The 17739-nt window shown below is 33.4% G+C and overlaps 2 protein-coding genes across 2 annotated transcripts in view; one reads left to right on the top strand and one right to left on the bottom strand.

Moving 5' to 3' along the window:
* Positions 1-2720: 2720 nt before the first annotated feature.
* LOC111638621 (dual specificity protein phosphatase 13-like) lies at positions 2721-10921 on the bottom strand. The gene is made up of 2 exons (XM_023384369.1): positions 10626-10921; positions 2721-3577 (listed from the first exon to the last, which is right to left on the bottom strand). Exon 2 carries the CDS (start codon positions 3436-3438, stop codon positions 2818-2820), a length of 621 nt encoding a protein of 206 aa, XP_023240137.1. The 5' UTR covers positions 3439-3577; positions 10626-10921; the 3' UTR covers positions 2721-2817.
* Positions 10922-15990: 5069 nt separating this feature from the next.
* The window catches only part of LOC111638614 (peroxidasin-like), a 95887-nt gene continuing 94138 nt past the window's right edge, over positions 15991-17739 (top strand). The window contains exon 1 of the mRNA XM_023384356.1: positions 15991-16215. Coding sequence (XP_023240124.1) covers positions 16061-16215 — 155 coding nt within the window. The 5' untranslated portion in view covers positions 15991-16060. The remainder of the gene's footprint in view (positions 16216-17739) is intronic.

The raw sequence follows: 17739 nt of genomic DNA, 5'->3' as shown, positions 1-17739 counted from the left end.
CCAGGAATTTTTCGGGGTTTTTTCGGGGGATGGTCCGTTCGGATATGTCGGGCCCCGTCCCTCACCACCCGGCAGCCCCACTGTGGGCCTGGCCGAACCCATAATGGGCTTGCAAAAAGAGGCCCTCTTAGTGCCCACAGGGCAGAAAGAGTTAAAAAAAATAATAAGTACAAAGACTAAATCTGTTTTTTTCCGCTTGCCGAAATTGTTGCCCAAACCATAAGAGAAACCATTTCGGTCTTAACGATTCATTTGGACCTCACGTTGTGATCTGAGATCGTGCCAATAATAGACCGTATGCCGTCTGGACCAATTAAATTAAAACGTTTTTCATCGGAAAACAAAATTGTGTCCTTCCGATGCCGTCCAAGATCTATCGCTATACGGTTTTCATGCACTCTTTTCTATGATGTTGCGTCAATGCAGGTTTTGCTTTAATGTCACATATCTGGAATCGTGAAGTACGCGAGAAACGGTTTGCCGTGATGGATTCTTGGTAGGTGCGTAGTCATTTCACTCGCGGACATTTTTTCGGTGTCATTTGTCAGGTAGACGACTCTTCTTACGCCTCTTGTCGACAAACTCTGTTTCGTCCTGGACATTTACGATCAGCTCGCCAAACTCCTCGTCGGATAGCACGTTGAGTTGCTTGTCTTTATACGTTTAAGTTTTGCAACTACTACTATATTTAACGTTGCGACCATGTAGCATCGTGCAAATGCCATATTTCTGTTTCAATTTTTGCAAGCGCTTTCCCAAGTAACGTTTTCTTCTTAAAGTTAAAGCATTTTAGTTAAGCATCTACTCTTGTAAATAATACCTATCTACATAGCAATATACAAATTGGTAAAGTCCAATTGTTTGTAACTGGTTTTATATTTACGAACAGCTTAAAATTTGTAATTTTTGTTTTCTAACGTTAATTTTTGAAATAAAAGACATATTTCTACCATAAAACGTTTTTTCCGCTGTAACACGTTGCCTTACGTCATCATCCATTTAATAAAAATTTTTGTATGTTTAAAGTAACAAATTTTGTTGGTGGTCTTATAATTTGAGCAGCGGTGTAAAGCGTGTGCGCGTTGAGTGTCGCGTTGTTGCTCGAATAATAATAAAGTGAAATTTAGTCCATTAATAGTTGCGCCTTCTCAAAGAATAGAAATAATAGTCACACTCTAATAAACAGCTCAGTTAGACAGCGCTGTGTTTATCATAAATAAATATGATCTATAAGCTACATAAGTACTGTATTACGAAAATTTAATAATCGTATGAGTCATTGCATATTTAATCAATAAAATTCTCAAAGTAATAAATTAAATATCATAATTTACATTCGTGTGTTATATCGCGTAGGATTTGCCGTAGGCCAATTGCTCGCCTTATGTCGTAACTAGCAAAGAGGTCACTGATAGGATGCAAATATACACGAGTAGGGCGCTCTGATTGGCTAAATGAATATAAACAAAGACGACCGCCTTTGGTAGATTATAAACGTTTTGAATCGTAAACTATATATTTACATCGTTTTTTTAAATTTGTACTTTGTACTAAAAATAGTACGATAGATGCCCGAGCGATATAACGAGATGGCGATATACAGGAACGTGCTAATCGGAGTATTACTGTATACGAATAAAATTCGAATTTTTTAACCTTATTTGTTAATAAAAAAGTAATAGACGTGAAAATAATTACTCGAACAAAATTATTTTTCTGATAATCCAATAAAACCAATCAAACTATTGATTTTCTTACGGTTCTTGCATTTCAACAGTTTTTAAATAATATTTCATTATAAGGTAACGACAGAAATGTTTTTTTCCAAGCGAGAATTTTCAATTTCCACGTTTAAATCTTAAAAATCGGCAACGCAATTACAGAAATATGAACTTAAAAGATGACGGTATTCACCGGTTTGCTATTAGAAAAGTTTGTGATTCTTTTCACTTAAAAAGTAAATTAGATTTATTTGCTTCTCAAGAACTTTTGTGTTGGTCCAATAGTGATGACGATAACGTCAGTTTCTTCCGACATCGACATACGGAATTTTTCATTTTCATTTCTCCCCTAATCGATTCATTTATTTTCCCGAGTTTTTCTATACAGTAATACCCCGAACATACGCGATAGGTGGGACCGAGCGATAACCGCGTAAGTCAAATTTGCGTAAGTTGGGGTATAATTTCGCAATTTGTGTAAAATCCAAATCGGATGTATGTAAGCTAATAAATGTTCTCGTTAATCTTATCTCGTCTTTTGATTCGTTCACGGTTACAAGAAATCACCACAATATACTTTTTCCACGGGCCGAACCAGAGGCTGCCCTAGGAGGATTTTGAGATGGTGCGAGATCTCATTGTGGTGTCAGATTAGAGATTACAGATACATTTTTCACATTATTATGCTTTATCAACACTCTACGCTGCACTTAAGAGATCTGTAACTCTAAACGCGTGGTGAGTTGTTGACATTTTTTTCAGGCGTCAGAATTTTTCATCGAGCTATTCGGACTTCAGTAGCTAATATTGAAAGATTGATCGCGGGCCGCATAAATTCATTAGACGGGCCGTATGTTGGCCATGCCTGAACTAGACTATCTAAGACCTACCTAACTAGTTCATGTATTGAATTTGAATTTTTATATTTTATTTAAAACAATTAAGTTATAACTTACGTATATTTTTAAAATATTTAATTTAATAAAATTTTAAGCCTAATTTTAACGTAGAGAAATACTGTATAATCAGAGTACTTTGTAATTACGAAAATGCATTGTAGATTTTTAACATTCACAAAATATGGAGTAATAGTTTATTAAGGTACAGCGGGAAGGGGAGTGCGAAGATTGCTCAAGTATTTCTCCAGAATAATTAATTCGTACAGAAATCCGTCGTTAGGTCTGATTAATCGGGCGGACCTTAAAGTAGTCAGGGCTTCTTCGATATTCATTCCTTGTTTTATCATCAAATAGGCACAGACGATGGTAGCCGATCTAGAGATTCCCATCACGCAGTGAACCAACACTTTGCCTCCCGAAGTAATTGCTCGATGAATAAAGTTTGCGCTTTGTTGAAAATAAGGAAAAATTCTCTGCGAAGGCAAATCGTCCAAGTTCAGTCCCATGTAGTTAATGCGCGTGTTGTGATAATAAACTGCTCCCGTGTTGACGCGCCCCGATCTGTTTCCGTGCGCGGCATTCAAGACGTGAGTGATGCCCAAAGAAGCTAAATATGACCTGTTCTTGGCCGCGGAAGCATTTCCTAGATAAATATTAGGATAGACTTGATCGCAGTCGGTAGGAGGACGGGGATGAAATAGGAGAAAGATCAAAGGAGATAGTCTTCTTTTTCGAGGTCTCACAGTTATAAATATATGCATGATGCGTCGAAAAATGGTTTCTATTTCATCTCTTAATACGAATTCTCGAGTATTCATTTCGGGTTATTCTAATAAAGAATAAATAAATTCTAAATAATTTGACTCTTCTCGTTTGTTACGAAATCAATTTTTGCAAAAAAGTTGATTTCCATTATTTGTCTCTGTCATCGTTCTCTTTTAATTTGTCCTCTGTTCACTGAAAATAAAATAAATCTTTCTTTTATACGAATTATATTTTATCAATATATTATTTTAAATGTCAGATTATCCATACTTCGAATACACGCCGAAAATCCTTGTTCCATCCTCCATTTATTAGGAAAAGGAACAAATGCGTCATTACATTAAATTTAGTCGCACTTTGCCATTAATATATTAGACCTTAACAAAATTTGGCGTGGAATTGAGTCACGAGTGGCGCCGATGCCAAATTCTGACCCACTTAACCTTGCCATCAAAGTTAATCTTTACAACCTTTGTTGGTTCCGGAAGAGTAGCTTTGACGGACGGCCGGTTGGTGGGGAAGTTACTCAAAACTTGGTATTTCTGCCGATCTTGACCTCTTTACAGACTAAACTTTAACAATCCTCGATTGCACTTCTCAAATCGAAACGTTACGAATTATAGAAAAAGAAAAAAAACTTAACTGCCGGACATCCGAGAGCTTCGGCAATGTAAAAAAGTCGGTAGATGATTTTTTGCACGTAGAACGAAGCGCAGTTTCGGTGGTGAGTGTGGAGCAGTCGGACCTAGCAACAGAGTGGCAGAATTAACGGGAGGGGAAGAAACTATGGCCTACATGGTCTAACTTGTTAGAAAACGACGAGTTTGATTTATGGTATGAGTTCGTGAGTAATGCATCTTTAGTCTCGAGATGATTATCGTCGGCGGTCGTGGGCGTCCGAAACCATTCGAGAATTAACGACTGCATAATTCAACACTCTTCTAGATACTAAATTTCTTTATCAAATCATTAAATTGAAACTGTCATCATTAAAACCGAGCCCGAGCCCGGCTTCAAATTGTTAATAAGATTTTCGACTCACGCCTCTTTTCGAAACGAAACGAATTCATTAAATTTTAACGTCACTTTATAACCTGTAATTTAGTTATCATAATTTTTCTATTCGCCATAATCGCTCGTTTCTCTTTCTGCTCATTTTATGTAAGATAACCCGTAAAATGCAATTTTTCGTGACGGCAGTAAACCGCGAAGGAAATAACACCGAATGGACGTGAATATATTATAAGGAAACATAAAGTGGAAATGGTAATGATAGTGTGGGTTATCTTCGCCAGCACCTGGCTTATAATAAAACCTCGGTTAGTCGCGTCGGGAAGACGATCCGAAGCCGGACGCAAAATTCTTTCGTAAAGTGAAATTTTCGTAGAGGAATATCCGCGGCGTTAATAGAGAGTAACCTCGCCGTACGTAACGTTATTCCCACAAAGTCACCCGGCAAATTTTGCCAACGGGGTCACCGACACGAATTGTTGTTAATTAGAACTTCTCGGAAACAATTGGGTCCAATGATACGTTTTGTTAGTTCGGACGTCGAAAGGATGCATCCCAGAAACGTTTCTTTGTTCTCCTAATAAACGCCACTTTAGAAAACTTTCCACTGGTAATTACGTAATTATACCGCATACGATCTTAATTGCCTTATTAAGAATCGATATCAGGAAATTTTCGATTAGAATTGCGCAGTTAATGTTGGGAAAAATGAAAATTTTCTATTTTATATTATTTAAATAATTGAATTTTTAACAATCAATAGTAATAATTCTATTTATATATATTTAATATACAAACGTCTCAAATTACGCATTAATCGTAAATTCTTTTTAAAATAAAATACGGAAGACACGCGATATCATTAAAGCTGTATTTATTAAAATTATTTTAAATAAAAGTACCGCATTTACGTAATTTTCTCGCTACGCAACTAAACAAAATGTCTCGAAGGGGTTTTTTTGTGACGCAATTACGAGTACAGCGTTATAAGAGGGGACGTCTTTAAAAAAGTGGAAGAAGAGTAGATTAAAGTCGGGACGGAGTTGTCTTTTAAAAGAACTGCTACAAATTAATCCGGAGTGTCGTTTAATTTCCGACCCCACCGCTGGGTAAAAAAAATCTCCGGCCATTATTCAAATATGTAATTACTAACGCGTGCACATTAAAGCGATAAAGCCACGCATAAAAATTGATACGACGGTTATAAAAATGAAAATAAGCAATTACAAAAAATTAATTACTTTTGATGAGGTTCGTTTTAATAGAATTTATGAAAAGTTATCCCAATAATTAACCCGGTTGTTTTTTTCTTCTTCTTTTCTCGGGGCGGCGGCGTAGTTATAATTTATATTCGACGGATTTAAGATCAAATACTCGGCGAATCGATTAAATGTAACGAATACGAACTCGTTTCTTAATTGATTAATTTGTAAAATGAAAGAAATTCGACGAGACTTTTTAAGCCGATCGGAGTGAAGTCACGAAGGAATTAATGATATAAACAGTCTTAAGTAATGTTTAAAATAAAACTTATCCTACACGCTATTGTCTCCGTTGTTCTTTCGAAGGTTGTCGACTATTTTTATAATGACGTCATCTATAATGGTTATTTAACGTGTTAAAATAATGTTAAATCCCTTCTGACCAGCGGTTTTTATTCCGTACAAACCACAATTTATAATTATCATACGTTCGTTCGAATTTCCATTAAATTTTAAGTTATTAAGCGGATGAGAGAATTGCTTAATATAAAACTCAAATTCGAAGGGCGTGATAAATGGAACCTTCCAAGTTGTATAACGTATTATCTAAATACATTTTGATTCTTTTCTCTCGATTTTAGGTATTAGTTTTTGTGTTAATAAATGCCGTAAACGATTTAAGCGATTTAGGAACCTAATATTAAGTTGAAATTACGATTATTTTTAAGAAAATCTTCCTTAATGCGATTTATACCATAACTTTTTACACGTACACAATTTTTTTTTCATTTAAATGATTGTAAATAATTCTCCAATTAGTCAGAAATCGACGTAGTCTGATATTCATAAAACATTTTTATTTACTGGATTTAAGAATCCATCGTGTATCACAATAAACAAGAAAGTTTAACCAAAATCATTTAAAATAACTTTTCGTCAAACATCGATTTACACCTTTCATAATTTATTCTATAATCAAAGAAAAATTCATTTCTAATACGCATTATATAAACTGTAGAAAACAATGATTAGAAGAATTTCTCTGTCATAAAATAAGATATTTTTCATTTTAATTTGTGGAAACGAAATCCGTAATTCCAGATAATTTCTACTCGAAACTGGCTTTTCCGCGCGACATTACACCTCGCCGCCAGTAAGAAGCGTCGTTGCAAAAATTGATACCGTATGTATTTCCGATTTCTTTTACGTAAAAACGAAAAATTCCTTTCTTCAGTATTATTATTTTTATAAAATCTCTTTTAATTAAAACATTACGTCGATTTTGATTTAACTTAAAAGATTTTACGTTTCTTTATTGGATGCATCTGTACGATTTAAATACCGTATTATTATAAACCGTATATTCGGACGAATTCCGAAATTTTAAATTGAATATTTTTCATCCGCGAGATGTTTGAAACTAGAGAATTGAAACGATTGATCTTAAATTTATATTCGACTCGTTTAATTTGAAAAATATTGGATCTATTTTTAAATGAATATCTTAAGAACGTTAAAAATAAAGCTTTGATCGTATTGTTAAAACACATATATAAATATTTAATGTACAGTACATATAATTTATGACATTAAAGTGTAAGAAAAAGGAAAGCTATTTTTTGGGTGAGAAAAAAACAGATTTAATGTCAAATATATTACGCTTTATTAAGGTCTCCGATCTCTTTCGCTCTTCGACCCCTTTCTAATATCGATTTCATTCCCCGATCCCTTTCTATATCGATATAACATAAGAATAAATTACGAATAGGACGAAAGAAAAAAAATCAAATAGGAATTAATATTAAAAAGTTTTATTAAATCCAAAACGACATTTTAAAATTGCATTTCGCCTTAATAAAGCTTAAAGATAATTGATATTATCGTTAATTATTTTATTCTAACTGTAGTTTTAAACATAATAAAAATAAATTTTTAATCAGTCCCTGACGACCCGAGAAATTTATCGACCGACCCCTAGGAATTGGCCGGGTGGTAATCCGTCCAATTTTACGAAAATTCCTAATCGCTTATTCGGAATTAATTACGAGAATAATGGATATTGTGGAAGAATCTATAATTCTACGGATTAATTTATAGGGTAAGCAAAAAATTTACTCCGATAGCATCTCGGGAGTTAACCAAACTTAATAAAATATAGGCCTATATCCCGCCTCGACTCGGAGAAAATACAGATTCTCTCAACAGCTTTAATTTCGTTTCCATGCCCTAATTGGATTTACATTCCTTCGTCCAAGTTGATTATTTTACGTAGAAAAATAGTTGGTCGATTTTTCACAAAACGGTAACGAATATCTCCCGTTATAATACGATCGATTAGTCGATGTAAAATAAATGTTCCAGTAATATTAGAAAAATAATCGTGTTAAAAATGTATTAATAATTTAATAAGATTTTCGGATCTTTAATATTTTGTAGTCGTTAGAGTATTTTAAATAAATATCGTAAATTTTGTAATTTACTCTCGCCTCGTTGTTTTCGATATCGAATAACTCCGATACTCGATAAATTAACAGAAGACAACGATAATTACGAAAATATTCTGATTTAGTTACATTTATATACTGTATTATAAATTACGTTTTATTTCGATTCTCTTTGCCAATTCCTTTAAATATTTTAATTTCAGTATTAATTTCTATTAGGCTATTGGCTTCGTTTTTCAACCGAGTACCGTAATTGTATACTAGCTGTAATATTCTTACTTTTTCCTTAACGCCTAAAGTCAAGAAATATGTGTCTTAAACAATCGAGATGCGTAAGTTTTTCGGATTTAACGGCCGTCGGTCGATAGAAATTATTAATCAGAATTTAACGAGTCTGGAGAAATTTTAAATTTATTTTTTATTCGTAAGTTTAAGATTAATCGGTGGACGTTTATGTATAAAATTGATTTTACGGCGCGTTTCGAGAATGGAGAGATTGGCATTTCCAGATATATTTAAATATTTATTAATTTCTATAAATGTAATCGGATGGCGATGATTTTCTGGCAAAAGTTCTACGGGGAAAAATTCCCCGGCCTTAATTAATTTCGAAACCTTTGTACTCGGCCATTGCCGGGGGTCAAATTTGGTGTTTCCGATGGGTGACCGACGGACTCGGCGTAGTAGTACGCGGCGGGTAACGATTAATCTACGAGTTAAAAAACGGCAATTAAACAAAGTTAGGAAGGGTGTTATTTTCGGGATATCATAAACGGTAATTAAAATGGCGACGAAGGAACGAGGAAAGGTATTAAACTCGGGAACTAGGTTTTGTGGCGGATGGGCAAAAGAGCGAGCCGAGGCGGTGTATATAGCCGGAGCCGAGTGGGGTCGGTCGGTGAGTTAAGTCACGAGGCGTGCGGTAGAAGTGGGAGAAAGCCGAGTTCCCAGCTACAGAATATGGCTATTATTCTCTTATTGCTATTTATCGTCGGCGCGGCCTCTCCCGCGTTTGCATTTTGTCCTTACAGATGCCTCTGCTTCCGAACCACAGTCAGATGCATGTTTTTACAATTAGAAAAAGTTCCCGAAGTAGCCGAAGATACCACTATTTTGTAAGTACCGGCCATAATCTACTAATAATCTGTATATTTTAAGAAATCTTCCTCGTTGCTTAATTTTCTTCCGACAGCCGTTCGCGCCGTATTTCCAAAGGGTTAAATGTGCAGAAAACAACTTTTTTCTACTCGGAAAATCCAAATGTCATCGTGTTTTAAATATTAAACAGATACGGTAATTGGAAGAGTAAACGGTTGGAAGGACGGAACTTATCTGCGGTTATCTTGGTCGTGGATTGATTAAGACCTTTCTTTAAATTGCGAAATTTGTGGCCGGCCGCCGGACTCGGTCAATTTTAAGAAAGTTTTCTACACTCGCTTCTGACGAAATAATTTATCGTCCATAGCGTTTTAATGCAAAACGTTTGATCGTTATTATAGTTTATGGTTATATATCTATATTCTTGCGTCAGTCGATACAATATATTTTGTGTGTCTTCGATACTTTTATAATTTCTCTAATTTATGCTGTATTTTCTCGCGTTTATAAGAATTGTCAAACGTCTGTCTCGTCGATGACTACTTTCGCCGTCTTTATCGTAAACTAGCAGACCCCGCCACGCGTTGTTGTGGCTCAAAATGTATCTATTATAAATGTATAACACTTCCCCCGTGGGGGAGAAATTTGTCGAAAAATTTCTTCTTAGTGTACATTCTCTCGACGTACCCTATTAAAACGCGATCAAAAACGCTAAAACCCGCATCTAAAATAGTATAAATAGAAGCAGAGTTCTTCAAAGCATTAATTCCGTCCATCTTCCCCCAGTGGGGGGAATTTCGACACGTGTATTATATAAAAACACGTGCGTATTCGAATGCAGCGTTGTGTCAAAATTTCAAAGGAATCGGCAGGAACAAACGAACATTACATTTTTATTTATATAGATAGATAGAAGATGATCCGCTTTAGTTCATTTTCACAGAAAAGCGTAATGCCTCGCAGAAAAGCAAACTTAGGGCGTCGTACCTGTAGCGCCATCTGTTGGACATAAAAGCCTTAACCTAGATGATATTTTTTAATTTATACGAATGTTTAACGGAATAATATATAGCCTATGTCCACCCCGAAGTTCCATTCTAAATATTGGTGAAAGAATTTTTGAAATCGGATGGGTAGTTTCGGAGATTACCCGCTATATCCAAACTTACTTACTTACAAACATTACCTCTTTATAATATTAGTATAGATATAGATTATTCGACGAACGAATAAATAGATATTTTAATATTTTTTGTTTAACGAGTCTTCAAATTAAGACTTTAGATGAAATAGAAAAACTGTCTTGTAATATTATAAACCTATATTAAATTCTAAAAAATGCCTAAGTACTGTTTATGTTAATTTAAATAATATGGATACGCCACTTGGCTTCGTAGTTCGGAAGATAAAATATCGTTTAAGAATTATATTTTGGTCGACATAAATTGATTTTGTAATCTGTTAGTAATTACGTAAAAAACTCACCCCACGACTTTTGCAATGGAAATTATTTACTTTTTTCCATTCGAAATAAACACGAACTCGACCGACGGTGACTATAAATAATAATTTAAAATAAATATAGCGTATTGTTCCAAATATTGTTACGTTTTACTTTTCGATAATGTAATCCAATAATGTAAACGACAGTTATTTAATTTAATTTTAAAACTAACCGATATTTGTCGTAGTATTTTTGTAATTCGTCTTTGGTCGTCGACGAACGGATCTTCCGGATTGGACATCCGTTGGACCGTTGGAAGTTTCTCTCCAGCTAAATTTGACAGAATATTTTGTTATTCCGAGATTGAGTGGAATATATTCTTCTTCGGTTGTTTTTCACTAAGGATGTTGAATTTTACATTTGTAATCGATTCTATTGATTTTTGGGGTTAATCTTGGCTTTCCGTATTTGAAATATCTAATTTTGATGTCCCGCGAAGTCATAAAATATACTTCTGTAGAATAAAATAAGCGCTTTCTTCTTAATTATAAAATCATCTTTCTTTCGATTTAATCAATTGATTTCCAGTCTGAAGATTTACTTCTATTTTGCTTAAGCTGGCACCAGCATTTTAAGTAAAAGAAAGGGAAAAATTAGATACTTTGCTAATCAAAAGCGTGAATTACAAAAATATTAATGATACGCAATTTCCGCAATAGTACGATTCTAATAAAAGCGATAAAAACGAGACGAAGTATGATTTGGCCGTAAATAATTTAGAAACTATTACGAGATATTTTGATTTTTCCCAAAGTAGCGAAGAATTTTAGTTGGCTCGTTTTAACAATCTTATTTCAAATCGCAGAAAATTTTGTCATTTTTCTTTTCATTTGCATCGCTTCGAACTCCAGATGACGTTCCGAGAATCATTTCCGAAAATAGATAATCGCCCGTAACGCGCATCTATCAGAATTAGAATTCGGTCCCTTTTTCGGATAAATAAAGAGGACGAAGACGTATGAATAAAAAATGTTAGAAATTAAATTTGACGAAATGGGCTACGGACTCCTAAAATCTTATTTAATAGAACCGCACAATATTATATAATTAAGATATTGTCACGTTTTAATTAGAAGATAATGTTGTAGCGAAATAAAATTAATCAAGAAAAAACTGAAATATCGAGAACACAAACGTAAGTACCGTATTAGACCTAAATAAATAGGAACGACAATATTAAAAAATCTCGTGAATTACTGCTTTCTTTTTTCATCGCGGATGAATTTATAGATACGCGGTTGTTCATTTGATTTTAATTTTACAGTTTTATAACTCATCCACGCATTGCCGATTTTTAAAAATTTCAATCGTTGTTCGGAAATTCGAGTTAAGAAAATATTGTCGGATTAACGAAGGAAATATATTAACCCGTACATTTTCACCGAAATAATACGAGAAAGCTTCTTTTCATTTTAAAACAGGAACGACCAATTTTAAGATCTCGTAAACCGTCGAATCCCCCTTGACCTAATAACTTCCTGCAAATTTAGACTATTTTCAGACAAGGATTACTTGCCAAAACCTTTCGCATAATGTATAAAAATTTTTAATGTAAAGAACCTGTTAAATTTTGAATTTCATTTTTCAAATTATAAAATATAGTTTATTTACAAATATATTGACTTTTATATGGAATTAAAGCATTTCGTTAACTCGTTACTGTTATTTATATTATTGTTATAAATCTATATCTTTAATTACTTACGCTTTAAAACGTAAAACTAAAAATGATTAACGTTACGTCGGTCAAACTCGAAATTAACGAAACGTAAAAATTTTCATTTTAATTAAATTAGAATTTAATAACTTGTAATTTTTAAAACAATGATAATTTTTAATTTAACCATGTTTAAATAAATTAAATTAAAAATATAAGAATCTTGAGTTAACGCATACTTTATTCTGTAATTTATCACTATTATTCTATACGCCCACAGTTCATTAGCCGTATATTAATTACGGCTCTTTGGAAAAAATATTACGTATAGCATTTCGTATAAAAACAGCGATATTATAGAAATATTAAGCTACAGATCTTTACAAAGATTACATATATCAGAAAATATATTAATTTATAATTCGGCATTAACTTTATCGTATTGTGTTTAAAATGTATAGCCATAAACATAACTATATAAGAGTTGTTATTTAAAAAATGTCCGATACTAAGTTATTAATATTCTACAGTTAATAACTGTTGTGTAGGTGTAAGGGGCTAAATAAAATGAAACTGCGAGTAGATATTATTGGCTGGCAGCCACGAGAAAAAGGGCTGACTCGGCAGCGAACGAAACAGTCAACAGAACGGGCAAAGCGAGACTTCCTGTAGACGGATCAGTCTGCATTATTGTTGATTTAACCGTAAGGAACGTTACTAAAATAGAAATTTCCAATAAAGGTTTTTCCACATTTAACTTTTTTGTAAAGAAGTTTTTTGGTAGCTCCGAATCGAAATACCCTTCTTCGTGTCTAAAGGTTATATTTCACGATTCGCGGAAAGAATCTTTAATTATAAAACGAAAATTTAGAATGTTTCTTTCCGAAATATTAACGTCAAAATTATAAACGAAATAAGTTAGCATTCGAGTAAGTCATTCGAAAAATATCGCGTGGCTTACTTTTCTATAAACTCTGTTATAGTATCCCCGTATCAACTGACCGATGACGGATAGAGTGTCGAAAATACTCCAGTGGATAAAAAGAGAAAAATTTGTATATTGTAAGCTTTATAAAATAAAATAGATGTTAGCCCGCATTGTTACTCGCAGTATTTTAAACCCGCGCTTAAAATTAATAAATTCTATATTATTAAAGAATTTATTATTTTATTGCTAAAAATATACTGTATAACAAGTACTTAAATAAGTTTACGAACGTTGCCTTTATTATGACAAATCATTCTTTAATACTAAAGTAAGTAAAATAGGATAAAGAAAATAATTAACTTAAACAAAAGAAGAAATTTTAAATAAATTAAAATCAATATAATTTTACTCGATTTTCATTAACGATCAAATTTGTGTTCGTGAATACGACTTTGGAAGAGTCACGAAAATATATTCGTTTTTAAAGAACTTCGATAAAGTTTTTTGAAGACAAAAGCGCATATTTATCGTATCGATAACAAAGTCTCCTTTCAATATATATATAATAAAACACATCATCTCTACATAGTATCGTCAACCGAAGGTAATATTTACAAAAGAAAATTACATCCTGTTAAGAAAGAAATTATAAAAATCATAATTTTAAATATCTTCAAAAATCAAAGAGAAAAAATATACAATGAAAAATAATACAGGAAGTAAAAACACGAGGAGTCGTAAATTGCGCAATCTTGCTCTTTGAATTTATATTCGTCTAAAGTAGAATGAGAATCCTTCAGTAGGTTAACGAAGACGGGAAGTTTAAATCATTATTTGGATAACGCCAACAAAATAATTACGAATAAACTTAAGCGTGTCATTATAAAAATGTTTTTGACGGTTTTTAAACTTTTGCATTTGTATTTTTTCTTTCTGTATCTAGTTTTTCAATCTAGAAGCTTATAACTACTGGCCCAACAACTATTGTCAAAGGTTTTCTAAAACATGCCGCTCTGAAAAGTAATCGAGATGCCATTTTTACGGTTAGTTCAACCGGATTCTCGATCTTCGGTCTTTTACATTTTTTTCTTTTTAACCAGAGGCAAACGGTCAGCACTCGTCTGGAAGTTTGCCCTCGGGTACTTATCATTCTTTCGTTGTTATAAAATCCGGATATTTGGTCGGAGTGACCAGTTCCAAATAGTTTTGCAGCCAATTCTCTCGTTCCTCGATAAAGGCCATCTTTATGACGTATCGATGTATTCCAGGTAGTCGTTCCTTTCGATATCTTTAAAATTATAGACTATCGGACACCAACCTTTCGGGAAAAGATAAATTTGATGTTTTGTATAATCAACTCTATGACTCATTTGTGTAAATCATTGAAAAAAAAAAAAAAAAAATTAAAGGGAAAAAATTAATAGGCTAATACACGCGCATACAATTTTCAATTTTTAAACGCAGAGACTAAACTTTTTTTGTTATTTAATAAAAATTTGACTGGCAAATAATTGTAAACTGGATATACGTACGCACATAATATTACAGAAGAATTTAAGCGCGTGTTTTCTGGTAATTGCTGTAGATTTCCAATAGTAATATTCGATTACTATTTGCGGGTTCTTAGGATTCCGCGAAGATACTTATAAAAAAGTATTTATAAACTATAAGAAGTTTTATTAATAATTTTATTACTTAGAAAATAAAAACGACAGTCGAGTCTTTTCACGCGTTTTTTATTTCTTTAAATTTATAACTTAAAATTTCACAATAGTTCTCGAGCGTAGGAAAAGTTTGAAGATTTAGAAATACAATGACGAAAGCATATTAAATGCAAGCGTTTCGTTGCATCTGTTTTCTAAATTTTTGTAATCAAACTTTTTTTCCAACTAGAAAGTATTCGTTTGCCGTTTGTTCGGGCAGGGAACAAAAAGGTTTGTTAATAAGCATTTTCATTTTACAGTTAACCGATATTCGCTTTTAAAGCATTTTCAAGTTTGTCATTGTCGGCGCCGATATTCAATATTTTAAATAGTAATTTTAATTAATAATATTGGTGCTAATATTTTAAACATTATGCATTTTGCATTACTACTATTTATTTTCTTTTTACCTCTCCCGATGACTGGTAAATGATCTTATGGTAACGGAGTTGATAAGTGAAAATTCATTGACGGTCTATTACTGGGCCATGGGCGTTGATATACAGTATATTTGACAGAAGGGACTTATTCCCTCCCATATTTTTGCACCAGAAAATTGTTTCCTTTTGCAATGTATGTTTATTTCGTACCTAGGACAAAAATTAAAAGTAGAAACCAGTATTGTATTCAACAAATACATCTTATTTTCCATATCCGCTGGAAACCCAACAACGAGAAATTTTTCTTAGCCATTTTGTCATTGGACGTCCCCAATATTTATACGGATTGACCCCGATACAGTTTATGAATATTTCTAGAAGTAGATAATTTTGTTATCGATGCATTAAATAAAAAAGCATATTCTATAATAAAGGTTTTGTTTTTGCATAAAACTAATGATGTTAAAAAACATTCTAACTGTAAAATTAAAATTGCTTAATGAAGAAACTTTAAAAGTTATAATTAATNTAGGAAGGGTGTTATTTTCGGGATATCATAAACGGTAATTAAAATGGCGACGAAGGAACGAGGAAAGGTATTAAACTCGGGAACTAGGTTTTGTGGCGGATGGGCAAAAGAGCGAGCCGAGGCGGTGTATATAGCCGGAGCCGAGTGGGGTCGGTCGGTGAGTTAAGTCACGAGGCGTGCGGTAGAAGTGGGAGAAAGCCGAGTTCCCAGCTACAGAATATGGCTATTATTCTCTTATTGCTATTTATCGTCGGCGCGGCCTCTCCCGCGTTTGCATTTTGTCCTTACAGATGCCTCTGCTTCCGAACCACAGTCAGATGCATGTTTTTACAATTAGAAAAAGTTCCCGAAGTAGCCGAAGATACCACTATTTTGTAAGTACCGGCCATAATCTACTAATAATCTGTATATTTTAAGAAATCTTCCTCGTTGCTTAATTTTCTTCCGACAGCCGTTCGCGCCGTATTTCCAAAGGGTTAAATGTGCAGAAAACAACTTTTTTCTACTCGGAAAATCCAAATGTCATCGTGTTTTAAATATTAAACAGATACGGTAATTGGAAGAGTAAACGGTTGGAAGGACGGAACTTATCTGCGGTTATCTTGGTCGTGGATTGATTAAGACCTTTCTTTAAATTGCGAAATTTGTGGCCGGCCGCCGGACTCGGTCAATTTTAAGAAAGTTTTCTACACTCGCTTCTGACGAAATAATTTATCGTCCATAGCGTTTTAATGCAAAACGTTTGATCGTTATTATAGTTTATGGTTATATATCTATATTCTTGCGTCAGTCGATACAATATATTTTGTGTGTCTTCGATACTTTTATAATTTCTCTAATTTATGCTGTATTTTCTCGCGTTTATAAGAATTGTCAAACGTCTGTCTCGTCGATGACTACTTTCGCCGTCTTTATCGTAAACTAGCAGACCCCGCCACGCGTTGTTGTGGCTCAAAATGTATCTATTATAAATGTATAACACTTCCCCCGTGGGGGAGAAATTTGTCGAAAAATTTCTTCTTAGTGTACATTCTCTCGACGTACCCTATTAAAACGCGATCAAAAACGCTAAAACCCGCATCTAAAATAGTATAAATAGAAGCAGAGTTCTTCAAAGCATTAATTCCGTCCATCTTCCCCCAGTGGGGGGAATTTCGACACGTGTATTATATAAAAACACGTGCGTATTCGAATGCAGCGTTGTGTCAAAATTTCAAAGGAATCGGCAGGAACAAACGAACATTACATTTTTATTTATATAGATAGATAGAAGATGATCTGCTTTAGTTCATTTTCACAGAAAAGCAAACTTAGGGCGTCGTACCTGTAGCGCCATCTGTTGGACATAAAAGCCTTAACCTAGATGATATTTTTTAATTTATACGAATGTTTAACGGAATAATATATAGCCTATGTCCACCCCGAAGTTCCATTCTAAATATTGGTGAAAGAATTTTTGAAATCGGATGGGTAGTTTCGGAGATTACCCGCTATATCCAAACTTACTTACTTACAAACATTACCTCTTTATAATATTAGTATAGATATAGATTATTCGACGAACGAATAAATAGATATTTTAATATTTTTTGTTTAACGAGTCTTCAAATTAAGACTTTAGATGAAATAGAAAAACTGTCTTGTAATATTATAAACCTATATTAAATTCTAAAAAATGCCTAAGTACTGTTTATGTTAATTTAAATAATATGGATACGCCACTTGGCTTCGTAGTTCGGAAGATAAAATATCGTTTAAGAATTATATTTTGGTCGACATAAATTGATTTTGTAATCTGTTAGTAATTACGTAAAAAACTCACCCCACGACTTTTGCAATGGAAATTATTTACTTTTTTCCATTCGAAATAAACACGAACTCGACCGACGGTGACTATA

Source organism: Centruroides sculpturatus, unplaced genomic scaffold (assembly GCF_000671375.1).
Source record: "Centruroides sculpturatus isolate CEXI.00-Female unplaced genomic scaffold, Cexi_2.0 scaffold1183, whole genome shotgun sequence".
NCBI lineage: Eukaryota > Metazoa > Arthropoda > Arachnida > Scorpiones > Buthidae > Centruroides > Centruroides sculpturatus.
This window is presented reverse-complemented; position numbering and strand designations above follow the sequence as displayed.

Bases quoted from the DNA above. Each gene is read 5' to 3' on its own strand.
- LOC111638621 (XM_023384369.1), bottom strand. From the start codon at position 3,438: ATGAATACTCGAGAATTCGTATTAAGAGATGAAATAGAAACCATTTTT.